The sequence below is a fragment of the Alosa sapidissima genome, chromosome 8 (assembly GCF_018492685.1).
Source record: "Alosa sapidissima isolate fAloSap1 chromosome 8, fAloSap1.pri, whole genome shotgun sequence".
NCBI classification, from domain to species: Eukaryota; Metazoa; Chordata; class Actinopteri; order Clupeiformes; family Clupeidae; genus Alosa; species Alosa sapidissima.
Genome location: NC_055964.1, coordinates 38,858,857 through 38,875,247, shown reverse-complemented (window position 1 = coordinate 38,875,247; position 16,391 = coordinate 38,858,857). Strand labels below are relative to the sequence as shown.

At 48.9% G+C, this 16,391-nt stretch overlaps 1 protein-coding gene across 1 annotated transcript; it reads left to right on the top strand.

Annotated features, from left to right (window-relative positions):
• The first annotated feature begins 10,236 nt into the window (after positions 1 to 10,236).
• Positions 10,237 to 13,097, top strand: LOC121716059 (mucin-2-like). Its single transcript, XM_042102219.1, has 2 exons — positions 10,237 to 11,067; positions 11,125 to 13,097. Exons 1-2 carry the CDS (start codon positions 10,379 to 10,381, stop codon positions 12,131 to 12,133), a joined length of 1,698 nt encoding a protein of 565 aa, XP_041958153.1. The 5' UTR covers positions 10,237 to 10,378; the 3' UTR covers positions 12,134 to 13,097.
• The last annotated feature ends 3,294 nt before the right edge of the window (positions 13,098 to 16,391 follow it).

The window sequence follows — 16,391 nt, the reverse complement described above, 5'->3', positions numbered from 1 at the left end:
CGGGCCTAGGAGCAGGGAGAGACACAGAGAGCTGCGCTAGACCCCCCCCACCAAGCACAGCCACACACACGCACGCACGCGCGCGCAGGTGATAGAGAGGGACAGTGAGAGGGGCCTGTTGCTCAGAGAGGCTCCAGCTGCTCAGAGAGGCCCCGACTTATTATTATTATTACATTATTATTATTAAAGTTGGGCCTAGATGCTGTGCTATACCCACTGCAGCACCCCTACACACACACACACCCACCCACCCACAGGCCCCAGCTGCTCACAGAGGCTCCAAAGACTCCTCTCTGTCCCCTGCGCGCGTGTGTGTGAGCCTGGGAGCATTACCCTGTATCCTACATCTAAACTTAACCCCGATTAATACACGAACAGAGGCCCAACCTCTTCCCTATCCCCTTTTCCACAGCTAGCACAACCTAGACTCTGTTCTCCCAAAATTAATTTACAATCTAACCCAATCCTCCAGCTTAGGCTGAGGCCTTGTGAGAGGCCTACTAGCTACTGCTGACCTCTGACTTGACCCCTGATGCTTGGAGAGGCTTGGGGAAGAGTGCTTGTGCTCACACGGGCTGCGGCTACTCACAGAGGCCCAAACTTAGGCCGAGGCCTTGTCAGAGGCCTACTAGCTACAGCTTGACCTCTGGTTTGAGCCCTGACGCTCGGAGAGGCACAGAGAGGCCTAGGAGACAGTGCGTGTTCTCACACAGGCTGCAGCTGCTCACAGAGGCTCCAAAGACTCCTCTCTGTCCCCTGCGCGCGTGTGTGTGAGCCTGGGAGCATTACCCTGTATCCTACTCCTAAACTTAACCCAAAATAAACACGCTAATCAAACTAGCTAACACCCTCTATGCTAAGCCCGCAACACAAAGTGGCAAACGCCCCCCCCCTCTGGGTACCACCCCCCCCACGGACAACCAGGCTTAAGCACCGATAAGTACTGGTGCACTGTGCCCCACTTAAGCTAACCTCGCAAGGGTTAAAGCCTTAAGCAGAGCCGAAAAAATCTCAAACCCATGGTATACCTGCGGGTTCGTATATGATTCCGGCCCTAGCAAACCTCCAGGCGCTAACTCAAGAGTCATATGTGATGAACATGTAACAGACTGTCATTCTCCCATACTGCCACTAAGGGGCCAAGACTGAAAAAGCGCTAACTCAAGACTCGTATGTGATGGAAAATGTAACAGACTGTCATTCTCCCATACTGCCACTAAGGGGCCAAGAGTGAAAAAGCGCTAACTCAAGACTCGTATGTGATGGAAAATGTAACAGACTGTCATTCTCCCATACTGCCACTAAGGGGCCAAGAGTGAATACGCGCTAACTCAAGACTCATATGTGATGAAAAATGTAACAGACTGTCATTCTCCCATACTGCCACTAAGGGGCCAAGAGTGAATACGCGCTAACTCAAGACTCATATGTGATGAAAAATGTAACAGACTGTCATTCTCCCATACTGCCACTAAGGGGCAAAGAGTGAAAAAGCGCTAACTCAAGACTCGTATGTGATGGAAAATGTAACAGACTGTCATTCTCCCATACTGCCACTAAGGGGCCAAGAGTGAAAAAGCGCTAACTCAAGACTCGTATGTGATGGAAAATGTAACAGACTGTCATTCTCCCATACTGCCACTAAGGGGCCAAGAGTGAATACGCGCTAACTCAAGACTCATATGTGATGAAAAATGTAACAGACTGTCATTCTCCCATACTGCCACTAAGGGGCCAAGAGTGAATACGCGCTAACTCAAGACTCATATGTGATGAAAAATGTAACAGACTGTCATTCTCCCATACTGCCACTAAGGGGCCAAGAGTGAAAAAGCGCTAACTCAAGACTCGTATGTGATGGAAAATGTAACAGACTGTCATTCTCCCATACTGCCACTAAGGGGCCAAGAGTGAAAACCCGCTAAGTCAAGAGTCGTATGTGATGGAAAATGTAACAGACTGTCATTCTCCCATACTGCCACTAAGGGGCCAAGAGTGAAAACCCGCTAAGTCAAGAGTCGTATGTGATGAACATGTCACGCTAGCTGCGGATTCACATACGATTCCGGCCCTAGCCAACCGCCTATCTCCGCGACGCAAGGTCACAGCGAGACGGGGGTGGCGGCGTTGCGTCCGGAGCGTCAAAATTAATCTAGAATCTCACCCGATCCTGAGCGCCCCCTCCCCCACCCCCCCCCAAACACACACACATTAGCTTAGGCTAAGGCCTTGTGAGAGGCCTACTAGCTACTGTGACGGGACGGGCCGGGAGAGGCCTGGGGATGAGTGCTTGTGCTCAGACGGGCTCAACTCGGGCCTAGGAGCAGGGAGAGACACAGAGAGCTGCGCTAGACCCCCCCCACCAAGCACAGCCACACACACGCACGCACGCGCGCGCAGGTGATAGAGAGGGACAGTGAGAGGGGCCTGTTGCTCAGAGAGGCTCCAGCTGCTCAGAGAGGCCCCGACTTATTATTATTATTACATTATTATTATTAAAGTTGGGCCTAGATGCTGTGCTATACCCACTGCAGCACCCCTACACACACACACACCCACCCACAGGCCCCAGCTGCTCACAGAGGCTCCAAAGACTCCTCTCTGTCCCCTGCGCGCGTGTGTGTGAGCCTGGGAGCATTACCCTGTATCCTACATCTAAACTTAACCCCGATTAATACACGAACAGAGGCCCAACCTCTTCCCTATCCCCTTTTCCACAGCTAGCACAACCTAGACTCTGTTCTCCCAAAATGAATTTACAATCTAACCCAATCCTCCAGCTTAGGCTGAGGCCTTGTGAGAGGCCTACTAGCTACTGCTGACCTCTGACTTGACCCCTGATGCTTGGAGAGGCTTGGGGAAGAGTGCTTGTGCTCACACGGGCTGCGGCTACTCACAGAGGCCCAAACTTAGGCCGAGGCCTTGTCAGAGGCCTACTAGCTACAGCTTGACCTCTGGTTTGACCCCTGACGCTCGGAGAGGCACAGAGAGGCCTAGGAGACAGTGCGTGTTCTCACACAGGCTGCAGCTGCTCACAGAGGCTCCAAAGACTCCTCTCTGTCCCCTGCGCGCGTGTGTGTGAGCCTGGGAGCATTACCCTGTATCCTACTCCTAAACTTAACCCAAATTAAACACGCTAATCAAACTAGCTAACACCCTCTATGCTAAGCCCGCAACACAAAGTGGCAAACGCCCCCCCCCTCTGGGTACCACCCCCCCCACGGACAACCAGGCTTAAGCACCGATAAGTACTGGTGCACTGTGCCCCACTTAAGCTAACCTCGCAAGGGTTAAAGCCTTAAGCAGAGCCGAAAAAATCTCAAACCCATGGTATACCTGCGGGTTCGTATATGATTCCGGCCCTAGCAAACCTCCAGGCGCTAACTCAAGAGTCATATGTGATGAACATGTAACAGACTGTCATTCTCCCATACTGCCACTAAGGGGCCAAGACTGAAAAAGCGCTAACTCAAGACTCGTATGTGATGGAAAATGTAACAGACTGTCATTCTCCCATACTGCCACTAAGGGGCCAAGAGTGAATACGCGCTAACTCAAGACTCATATGTGATGAAAAATGTAACAGACTGTCATTCTCCCATACTGCCACTAAGGGGCCAAGAGTGAATACGCGCTAACTCAAGACTCATATGTGATGAAAAATGTAACAGACTGTCATTCTCCCATACTGCCACTAAGGGGCCAAGAGTGAAAACCCGCTAAGTCAAGAGTCGTATGTGATGAACATGTCACGCTAGCTGCGGATTCGTATATGATTCTGGCCCTAGCCAACCGCCTAGCTCCGCGACGCAAGGTCACAGCGAGACGGGGGTGGCGCCATTGCGTCCGGAGCTTCAGAAAACATGGGGGCGCATGGGGGTGCCGCCAGTCTACCACCAACGCTGCACGACTTGTGGCCAAAAAACCAACTGCACCCCGGTGCACTTGTGGCTATTACCCCCTATCATAGTCAGGGATAGTGAGAGTGAAAACACTGAGGCATAGCTGCCTGATTTCCACACGAGGGCGACACTAGTCACGCTAGGGAGGCGCTCACATGTGAATCCCGACCCCCCCCCGCATGTGGAAGCACGCTAACTGCGGATTCGTATATGATTCTGGCCCTAGCCAACCGCCTAGCTCCGCGACGCAAGGTCACAGCGAGACGGGGGTGGCGCCATTGCGTCCGGAGCGTCAGAAAATATGAGGGCGCATGGGGGTGCCGCCAGTCTAATACCAACGCTGCACGACTTGTGGCCAAAAAACCAACTGCACCCCGGTGCACTTGTGGCTATTACCTCCTATCATAGTCAGGGATAGTGAGAGTGAAAACACTGAGGCATAGCTGCCTGATTTCCACACGAGGGCGACACTAGTCACGCTAGGGAGGCGCTCACATGTGAATCCCGACCCCCCCCCCGCATGTGGAAGCACGCTAACTGCGGATTCGTATATGATTCTGGCCCTAGCCAACCGCCTAGCTCCGCGACGCAAGGTCACAGCGAGACGGGGGTGGCGCCATTGCGTCCGGAGCATCAGAAAACATGGGGGCGCATGGGGGTGCCGCCAGTCTAATACCAACGCTGCACGACTTGTGGCCAAAAAACCAACTGCACCCCGGTGCACTTGTGGCTATTACCTCCTATCATAGTCAGGGATAGTGAGAGTGAAAACACTGAGGCATAGCTGCCTGATTTCCACACGAGGGCGACACTAGTCACGCTAGGGAGGCGCTCACATGTGAATCCCGACCCCCCCCCGCATGTGGAAGCACGCTAACTGCGGATTCGTATATGATTCTGGCCCTAGCCAACCGCCTAGCTCCGCGACGCAAGGTCACAGCGAGACGGGGGTGGCGCCATTGCGTCCGGAGCATCAGAAAACATGGGGGCGCATGGGGGTGCCGCCAGTCTAATACCAACGCTGCACGACTTGTGGCCAAAAAACCAACTGCACCCCGGTGCACTTGTGGCTATTACCTCCTATCATAGTCAGGGATAGTGAGAGTGAAAACACTGAGGCATAGCTGCCTGATTTCCACACGAGGGCGACACTAGTCACGCTAGGGAGGCGCTCACATGTGAATCCCGACCCCCCCCCGCATGTGGAAGCACGCTAACTGCGGATTCGTATATGATTCTGGCCCTAGCCAACCGCCTAGCTCCGCGACGCAAGGTCACAGCGAGACGGGGGTGGCGCCATTGCGTCCGGAGCGTCAGAAAACATGGGGGCGCATGGGGGTGCCGCCAGTCTAATACCAACGCTGCACGACTTGTGGCCAAAAAACCAACTGCACCCCGGTGCACTTGTGGCTATTACCTCCTATCATAGTCAGGGATAGTGAGAGTGAAAACACTGAGGCATAGCTGCCTGATTTCCACACGAGGGCGACACTAGTCACGCTAGGGAGGCGCTCACATGTGAATCCCGACCCCCCCCCGCATGTGGAAGCACGCTAACTGCGGATTCGTATATGATTCTGGCCCTAGCCAACCGCCTAGCTCCGCGACGCAAGGTCACAGCGAGACGGGGGTGGCGCCATTGCGTCCGGAGCGTCAGAAAACATGGGGGCGCATGGGGGTGCCGCCAGTCTAATACCAACGCTGCACGACTTGTGGCCAAAAAACCAACTGCACCCCGGTGCACTTGTGGCTATTACCTCCTATCATAGTCAGGGATAGTGAGAGTGAAAACACTGAGGCATAGCTGCCTGATTTCCACACGAGGGCGACACTAGTCACGCTAGGGAGGCGCTCACATGTGAATCCCGACCCCCCCCCGCATGTGGAAGCACGCTAACTGCGGATTCGTATATGATTCTGGCCCTAGCCAACCGCCTAGCTCCGCGACGCAAGGTCACAGCGAGACGGGGGTGGCGCCATTGCGTCCGGAGCATCAGAAAACATGGGGGCGCATGGGGGTGCCGCCAGTCTAATACCAACGCTGCACGACTTGTGGCCAAAAAACCAACTGCACCCCGGTGCACTTGTGGCTATTACCTCCTATCATAGTCAGGGATAGTGAGAGTGAAAACACTGAGGCATAGCTGCCTGATTTCCACACGAGGGCGACACTAGTCACGCTAGGGAGGCGCTCACATGTGAATCCCGACCCCCCCCCGCATGTGGAAGCACGCTAACTGCGGATTCGTATATGATTCTGGCCCTAGCCAACCGCCTAGCTCCGCGACGCAAGGTCACAGCGAGACGGGGGTGGCGCCATTGCGTCCGGAGCGTCAGAAAACATGGGGGCGCATGGGGGTGCCGCCAGTCTAATACCAACGCTGCACGACTTGTGGCCAAAAAACCAACTGCACCCCGGTGCACTTGTGGCTATTACCTCCTATCCTAACCCTAACCCTAACCCTAACCCTAACCCTAAACCCTAACCCTAACCCTAACCCTAACCCTAGGAAAAATAAATAGAACTAAACACCTACCTGCCAGTGATAAAAAAGCTAAACTCAGCTAAACTAAGGGCTAATAATACCAAGTAAACCTAAGCTAACTAAAGCTAACTAAAGAGGGGGAATTAAAGCCAAATAATTAAAGCAACTAAGCTACACTAAGGGCAAAAAGCCAAATAATTAAAGCTACTATGCTACACTAAGGGCAATACTAAAGGTTAAAAAAGCCAAAAGTCTAAACTGACAGAAGCTAAAAATCACATCGGCAGCTGGTCTATAAAAGGAGGAGCATCATACAACGCCCTCATTTCGTCCCTGACCATCCTGGCAGCAACATCTCCTTGCCTGATGAAGATCTAATTGACTCGAAACGTTGCAACAAGGGAGCATGTATGCTAACCCTAATTTTTTGAACCTTTAAGGCTATTTGCCTAACTTTAACCCTATTTGGGAATTTTTCTAAGGCTAATTGCCTAAACCTAACCCTACTTGGGGAATGTTTTACAGTCATAGCCACTTAGTGGCATGACAATGGGCTATTATGTCTATCTGGACTAGCCTAATCATAGCTAAACCCTAACCATAACCCTATGGCAATTCGCCTAATTTTTAAGGCCTATTTTGGCTAAGTGTGGGGAAGCCCCGATGAAAACATGGGAAGGACCGTGCCTAACGTGAGTCTGGACTTTGGTCCAGGCCGCGGATACGGTCAGGTGTGGGGGGGCCCTGGTGAAACTATGGGAAGGACGAGTGTGGGGAAGCCCTGATGAAAACACGGGAAGGACCGTGCTAGCTTGCCTGTGCCTCCCGTCCGGAATTCAGGTGTCTTCTCCGCGCCAGCCTCCCTCCGGAATCCAGGTGTCCTCTCCACACCTGTCCACTTACCTTAACCTAACCTGCCTGTGCCTCCCATCCGGAATTCGGGTGTCTTCTCCACACCTGGGGGGTAAAAAGGAGGTTAAATGGGACCACAACAACAACAAAAAATAAATAGAACTAAACACCTACCTGCCAGTGATAAAAAAGCTAAACTCAGCTAAACTAAGGGCTAATAATACCAAGTAAACCTAAGCTAACTAAAGCTAACTAAAGAGGGGGAATTAAAGCCAAATAATTAAAGCAACTAAGCTACACTAAGGGCAAAAAGCCAAATAATTAAAGCTACTATGCTACACTAAGGGCAATACTAAAGGTTAAAAAAGCCAAAAGTCTAAACTGACAGAAGCTAAAAATCACATCGGCAGCTGGTCTATAAAAGGAGGAGCATCATACAACGCCCTCATTTCGTCCCTGACCATCCTGGCAGCAACATCTCCTTGCCTGATGAAGATCTAATTGACTCGAAACGTTGCAACAAGGGAGCATGTATGCTAACCCTAATTTTTTGAACCTTTAAGGCTATTTGCCTAACTTTAACCCTATTTGGGAATTTTTCTAAGGCTAATTGCCTAAACCTAACCCTACTTGGGGAATGTTTTACAGTCATAGCCACTTAGTGGCATGACAATGGGCTATTATGTCTATCTGGACTAGCCTAATCATAGCTAAACCCTAACCATAACCCTATGGCAATTCGCCTAATTTTTAAGGCCTATTTTGGCTAAGTGTGGGGAAGCCCCGATGAAAACATGGGAAGGACCGTGCCTAACGTGAGTCTGGACTTTGGTCCAGGCCGCGGATACGGTCAGGTGTGGGGGGGCCCTGGTGAAACTATGGGAAGGACGAGTGTGGGGAAGCCCTGATGAAAACACGGGAAGGACCGTGCTAGCTTGCCTGTGCCTCCCGTCCGGAATTCAGGTGTCTTCTCCGCGCCAGCCTCCCTCCGGAATCCAGGTGTCCTCTCCACACCTGTCCACTTACCTTACCCTAACCCTAACCCCCATCCCTCAACCCAACCCCCATCCCTCAACCCAACCCCCACCCCTCAACCTAACCCCTATCCCTCAACCTAACCTCCAGCCCCCCACCCCTTATCCTAACCCTTCATGAGTTGTTTATTTATTTATTTATTTTTCTTTATTTATTTGTTTATTTATATATACATATCATTTTATTTATAGACAGTTGACCTTTTCATACACTTTCCCTTCCTTGTTGGTGTGGTTGGATCCAATCGGCCAGTGCACTCACAGTCACCCACTCCACCAAAGATCATGTTCCCCTAACCTAACCCAGCCAGTGCCATTGGATCCACCACACTTTCTTCTTTTCTCCATATCAACCTTTCACATACCGTAGCTCCAGCCGGGGCTGCTCTCCTCCCACCGACAGGTTGGTCCTCCTCTGGCCCGGCCACACCCGGGTCTTGAACCCAGCACATCAGACTCCCAGCCCACTGCCCTAACCACTCTCCCATGGGGGCACTGGCTATTGCAATTTGATTTCTGTTTCTTTTCTTTTTTTTCTTTACCTTCTCAAAAAAATACAAAAATTTGGAGTGACTCTATTGGGATTTGGACCTGCTGCCCTCCAGCCGAGGGGCAGATGCTTTCCCCCTACTCTATTGAGTCTCCTTTAGTCTTTGATTTTAAACCCTTTTATTCTCAGTATAGACCTTCTACTACTAGAAAGATTAGCTCCTTTTGAGAAAAACTCCTCTGTGCCCCTCCCTGGTGGGACTCGAGCCTGCGACTCTGGGGTCCAGGAGCGGGTTCCCTACCACTACGCCAGGGAATCTACCCTTTACTCTGTTTTACCCTCTCCATATTAGTCAAACATACCCTAACACTTTTTACTTAATATTTCACTTTTAGGTCCTCTCTTTTATCTTCTAACCCTGTTTCACCTTCTTACTACTTTTATTTATTTTATTTATTTAAACCTATTTATAAATGCTTTTTGCACAGTTGGTCAGACGGGCCTCGAACCTGTGCCCTTCTCCCTTCCAGTCTGGCCTCTTAGCCACTACACCCCTGAGGACCTCTTAAGTAGAGCCTTTACACTCTACCTCAACTTCACTTTTTACACTTAGAACTACAATTCCCAACCACCTTAGCTTCCCTCCATTTGCAGACCAATTTCAAATGCCCCAATCACAGACAGCCACATACTCTCATTTAGATTGACTCACACTACATCCAACCAACACCCTTCTTCCCAGAAACAAACCCCTTCCTCTTCCTAACTCCCCCCCTCATTTCTAACTGAAATACCAAACACACCAGCACTAGGCACTTTCTCCTCTGATGCAGGATTAGTTATCCGAAACGTCAGGAGTTTTCCAAGGAGCAACACGGTATTTCTGCTTTTATTCCTTACTAGTTAATCCAATTGGTTTTAAATTATTTGAAATAAAGATTGGCTTTTAAATTTTAACAAACACTGTAAGAGGACTACCCTATCCACCTGCCTGACCACATGGATTAGCATGCTAGCACATATCTGGACTGTTTGCTATACACCTGGCTGTCAAGACTGTGCTCTCTTTCATGAACTTGGACTGCAACCTCACTCTTTTGGAGGTAACCTGAGCAATCTACCATCTGGAACACTACTCTGTGGATCTTTAACATCAAACCCAACACAAGCATGAGGTATGCGAACCTAGGTCTGCGCTACAGGTAAGGGCTTTTATCTTTTCAGTTGTTTGTTTTTAGTGTTGGTTAATTTCTGTAAGGTTGGCTTTTACCGTTTTGCTCCTTTCTAGCCAGCTGCCCCCATTCCTTTTTCCCCCCCTCCAACATATTTGCCCCCCCCATTTTTTATTTTTGGTTTTTTGGTTTTGTTTTCGTTCTTTTCTTCTCCCTACACTACACAACTCCATACATTGACTTCCATACATTCACTTCCACTCACTCACTACATTACACATACAACATGGCCTCATTCAACAGACCCTACACATGTCCTCTCACACAACCTCCAGATCCCCTCACCCGACAACAATCCAAACACTACTTCAAACTGATTCAAGTCACTCACCACCAACACATAATTTCACATGCACTCCAGACAGGCCTCTTCCCCACAGGTATGACCAGACAAGTAGCCAAACTTACACAATTCATTAAACCAGCACTACCCACTCAACATACACGCACACTACTCAACCAGAACACATCAGACTGGATGCAACACAACATGGACATCCTTCTGGAACACTATAACACACAACTTACACTACTGACTTCCACCCCTTCCCCTTTCAATACACTGGCATTTCAGATTGCCAGTGGCTGGGCCAGAAAGAGGTACCATACTCGCCTGTCACCCACTACCTTACAGACAGTTCAACGGCTTCTCAACCCTCAGTCTTCCCCCCACACAACACCAACACACACCACCCCCCCTCACCAGACTACTACCCCCACTCCTAGGGACCCCCCCACACCCACTCACTCTTCTGACCCCTCTTTTCTCACTGAATTCCCTCCTCTTCCTGCACCCACTAGGGCCCCTACTCCCCCTCCTAAACAGGACTTGGGAGTTATGCCACATCCCACACTTACACTTACCACCCCATCCATCCCTTCACTCTCCACTTCCATTGACTTACAGCAGGTCACTTTTACCATCAACACACCTGACCTGACAGATACACTCTCAGATACTGATGACCATCAACACCCACCCAACACCACACACACCACTCAGAACGCACAACACCACACCAAAAATCCCCCCACTACTCCCACACCCATAGACACTTCTCCCATTGACACCCCAAACCCTCTTACTAACCCTAACCCTACACCCACTAACACCCACCCTACTGACACTCTCCCGGTCTCCCCTACCCTTACACCACCCAAAAACAGACCCACCATACAGGTTACAGCCCTTGTCACTCACACTTATAACAGTCAACCCACAATCACCCAACGCCCTAACACGGCCACCACTAACACCACCCAGGCTAACCACCTCATAACACATTTGGTTCCACAGGATATAACACCATGTCTCTCTCCACCAGGTTCCACCCAAGTGGGAGGGGTAGACCCAGGACAGTCCAAACCATCAAGGGTGATGATGAGCAAGGGAAACAAAAAAGCTAACCAGCTTACAAAACCCAATGCTGAGCCCTCCACCTCCACAGGTGTAGAACTGTCTGGGGCTCCTACTCCCTCCCCCCTACCTCTACACAAACCCTCACCTACACCACACTCTACACAACCCCTGTCCCCTAGGCCCCCTCTTCTTCGGACTCCTACAGTCCCACTTCTCTCTCTCCCCCTCTTCTCTCCTACCTATCACAAATGGTCCAACAATAGACTTCAGGAGTGGCACATCAGACCTAACAAACCCATATTATTCATAGGCGATTCCAATCTGGCCCGTATTCCCCCTCATCCATATCCCAACATACAGATAGACAGCTACCCAGGTGCCACAGCCAACCACATGAACCGTTTACTGGAGAAAACTTCCCCACAAGAAGCCGTTGAGCTGTTAGTCCTGTCGGTGGGTACTAACAACAGAGAGCACAATGCTAAGGCCACCACCAACAAACAACTTCACAAAATGTTTAAGTTGGCCACCAAAGTTTTCCCCAACGCCAACATTTATGTCCCGGTCATCAACTTTTCCCCCTCTATTCACCCACACTACAAGTACAATCTCACCGAGATTAACCGCTACATCACCACCCACCTCCCCCACCTCCAACCACTTCCAGCAGATCAATTTTCCACCACACTTGATCACATCCACTGGACCCCAGAAGTAGCTTCCAAAATCCTCCACTTCTGGTGCTCACAACTAAATTTAACGTTTCACAGACCCTAAATCAGGACACACCCTCACACACCCTGAATCACACTTCACCTCACACTGACTCCCTCATCCTCAACTTGTCCAAGTCCCTTATTCTCTCCCCTGTACAAACTGCACTTCTAGAAAAAGGTCTTTCTTTTATTCCCACACCCACCAGCCAGGACCGGGAGGGACTGCGAAGGGACATCCATGGTTATCATAGACGCTTGAAATTACATGATCATTTTAAACACAAACCCCACCGTGAGCCCGTCCCCTTCACTCTCCCCTCCACCTGGGAACCTGACTCTTCCCAGGTGGATGGGGGACTACGTACCCTTATTAGACAAGATCTCCATTCCCTGTCCACCTATCTCTCCCGCCCTTTTGACTCCAGCCACCCCAACATCTCCCCAGCAGAAAAAAGAGCAATTTTCCAACTTTGCCACAACCCAAACATCATCATTAAACCAGCCGACAAGGGTTCCAAAATAGTTATTCTAGACACTCACCAATACCTCCTAGAAGCCAACAGGCAACTTTCCAACCCACTCCATTACAAACCCATCACTCAATCCCTTCAACCCAAAGCACAAGAAAAAGTTCGCAATCTGGTCCTCTCACTATATACCAATCATTCCATAACCAAAAAACAATTTGATTTCCTGATCGGACCAGACCAACCCAGACCCCGCGCCTTTTATCTTCTCCCCAAAATCCACAAGCCACCTGACTCATGGACAATTCCCTTCGCAGTCCCTCCTGGTAGACCTATAGTGTCAGATTGTAGTTCCACCACTTACAACATTTCTTTTTTCATAGATCACTTTCTTAATCCCCTCTCCACTAAACACCCCACATACATACAAGACACATATGATTTCATACATAAAATCCGGCCCATGGCAGTTCCCAACCATACTTACCTGTTCACCATCGATGTTGACAGTCTCTATACAAACATAGACACCATCTCAGGCCTTCAAGCAGTACAGCACAAGTTCACTCAATTTCCAGATCCCACACGCCCAGACAATACTTTACTTCAACTTTTAGAAATCTGCTTAACCCATAACGACTTTGAATTCGACGACAAACTGTTTTTACAAATCCATGGAACTGCCATGGGCCAGAGATTCGCCCCCGCATATGCCAACATCTTTATGAGCGAGTGGGAGCAAGAAGCCTTAGCCAAATGTCCCCTGAAACCCCTCTTTTTCTATCGCTTCCTGGATGATATCATCGGCGCCTGGACTCACACACTAGACCAATTCACTGACTTTATGAACATACTCAACACGCACCACACTACAATTAAACTGAAATCCACAATTGACCTTCACTCAGTCAATTTCCTGGACACCACACTTTTTCTTACACCATCCACTCCAACACATAGTTCCCTCAGTACTAAAATTTTCTTCAAACCCACTGATACGCACGCACTTTTGCATAAATCCAGTTACCATCCCAAACACACTTTCCGAGGCATCATTAAATCTCAAATCATTCGTTTCCACCGTATCTGCACTTTTCCCACAGACCTCCAGGAAGCGATAGAAATTCTCTTTAGAGCCCTCCGCCCCCGTGGGTACTCAAAAAGATTTTTAAGGAAAATTAAAACAGACACCCTGACCCTTCTTGCTCCCACTCGCTCACACTAATTCTCCTCCCACCATAATGGCCCCCCCCAACCCCACTCCTGACCCCAACCCCACTGCCACACCTTTCATTCCACTAGTCACTACCTTCTCACAACCCACCACACATTTGCACCACACTCTCAAACAACACTTCACTCACTTTCAGTCCTCCCACACTCACTTCCAACATCACAGACTCATCTCAGCCTTCCGTAAAAATAAAAACCTTCAAGACCTCCTCATTAGATCACGTTTCTCTAGGAAGCCCCCACTCAAGCCATCACCACAGGACTCCTTCTTCAAACCACAACACTTCATCACTAACCTTCACTCACACCTTTCTGCCCCTAACACACCCCTCTCACTAGACACCACAAATGCTGTCTACATCATCACATGCAATAAATGTCACTTACAGTATATAGGAGAAACAGGTCACTCAATCAAAACCAGACTCAAACAGCATCTATACACCATTTCTAGGAACTCACGCACCACCCATATAGTTACACATTTCCAGCAACACAGCACTACACACCTTGGCATTTGTGGTCTCGAGAGCAACCCCGGCTGGACCCGAGCACAGAGGCAACGAGCAGAACGGAGCTGGATAAATAAACTTCACACTTTCTTCCCCCTTGGTCTCAATTAATCCACTCCTCTGTTTCCTTCTGTTTCTCAATAAAGCTACATCTTTCCTTCCCCTTTTCTCCCAGGTCCTGTCCTATTTATTTATTTATTTATTTATATATATAATATCTGTTATTTATCCCTTATTACTTTGTATTACTTTCCCCCCCCCCTCTTTTTAGTCCATTAAGTTCTCCACCCCAGTTCACCCCATCTTTTCCACTCCCCCTAGACTAACCCAGGACTTTTACTTTTTATTATTCATTTTCACTTTACACAATTTAGATGTCTTTACCTTTTATTTCTGCAGTGTCGTGGTTTCTTTCAAAGGTTGTTTCTCATGAATTTTACACTTTTGATTTTTAGCACTTATAGCACTTTTTGATTTCTAGCACTTTTCCTGGTCTTAGTCTATCCCTTACTCCCAGCCCCAATTTTTGCACTTGCTTTATTCTTTTTCTTTTAGCCCCATTCCCTAGTTTTAACCCCGCCCAGCTGCTTGGCCCAAACCCCAACCCCTATCCCTAAACCCAACCCCCACCCCTTAACCTAACCCCCATTCCTAAACCTAACCCTCATCCCCCACCCCTTAACCTAACCCCCAGCCACTTGGCTACATTCCAACCCCAGCCCCTTAACCTAACCCCAACCCTTAGGCCAACCCCAGCCCCTTAACCTAACCCCAACCCTTAGGCCAACCCCAGCCCCTATCCCTAAACCCAACCCCCACTCCTAAATCTAACCCCCATCCCTAAACCTCCAAACCCCACCCCTTAACCTAACCCCTATCCCTCAACCTAACCCCCATCCCTCAACCTAACCCCCATCCCTCAACCTAACCTCCAGCCCCCCACTCCTTATCCTAGCCACCCCCTATCCTAACCCTTCATGAGTTGTTTATTTATTTATTTATTTTCTTTCTTTCCCTTTTCTAAATTTACTTATTTCTTAATTAAATAATTTTCATATTTATATTATTTTATTTATAGACAGTTGACCTTTCATACCCTATTCCCCTCCTTGTTGGTGTGGTTGGATCCAATCGGCCAGTGCATTCACAGTCACCCACTCCACTAAATATCATGTTCCCCTAACCTAACCCTAACCCTAACCCTGATGAAGAGGGGCGATGGACAGTGCACAACATGGAGTCCTGGACTTCGGTCTGGGACCCATGAGTTCGTGAGAACATTTTTTCAAACCTAATCAGCCAGTGCCTCACTCTCTGATTCAGGTGTCTTCCCTACACCTAAGGGAGAAAGGACAAAAGAGGAAAAAGAAAATGGTTAAAGTGGGACTACAGAGAAAAATAACAAAAGACCAAAAACATACTTACCTGGTAACTGACACCTAAAACTAAACTACGGGAAAAGTATCTATCTGGTAGTGGAACCTAAAAAGGTTAAATTAAGAACTAACACAAGTTCTAGAAAAAGAGGAAAGGTCGTCGCGGACGATAAACATGGGACAAACCTCCCGCCTCGCCTCTATTCGGACCATTTGGATATTTGCTAAGGTCTAGAAACTAGACTAGGGCTAGGTGCCATATCTAAAGGACAGGCACTTTTCCTTGTTTTAAGCTAACACAAGCTAAAACATAAAAACTATCCTACCAGATATTTACTCCTTATCCAGGAAAGTCGAATTGGACAGAAAAAAACAAAAGCTAACCAGAGGAAACTAAGCTAAACTATGCTAACTCTAAGTCTAAAAAAACCAAAAGCTAACCACAGCAAATAAAGCTAAACTATGCTATCCCTAAGTCTATAAATAGGAGGAGCTGCTCACTAAGCCCTCATTCTGTCCCTGACCACTGAAGGAGCAACATGCCCCTGTGCCTGATGAAGACAAAAAAAATTGTCGAAACGTTGCAACCCAGGGCGCATGAAATTGCTAACCCTAATTTTTTGAACTCCCATAGCCGTAGTTACGGCATGGAAAAATACTAAGGCTATTCTGCCTAAACTTAAGGCTACTTTGCCTAACCCTAACCCTAATCGGGGAATGTTTTTACCGTC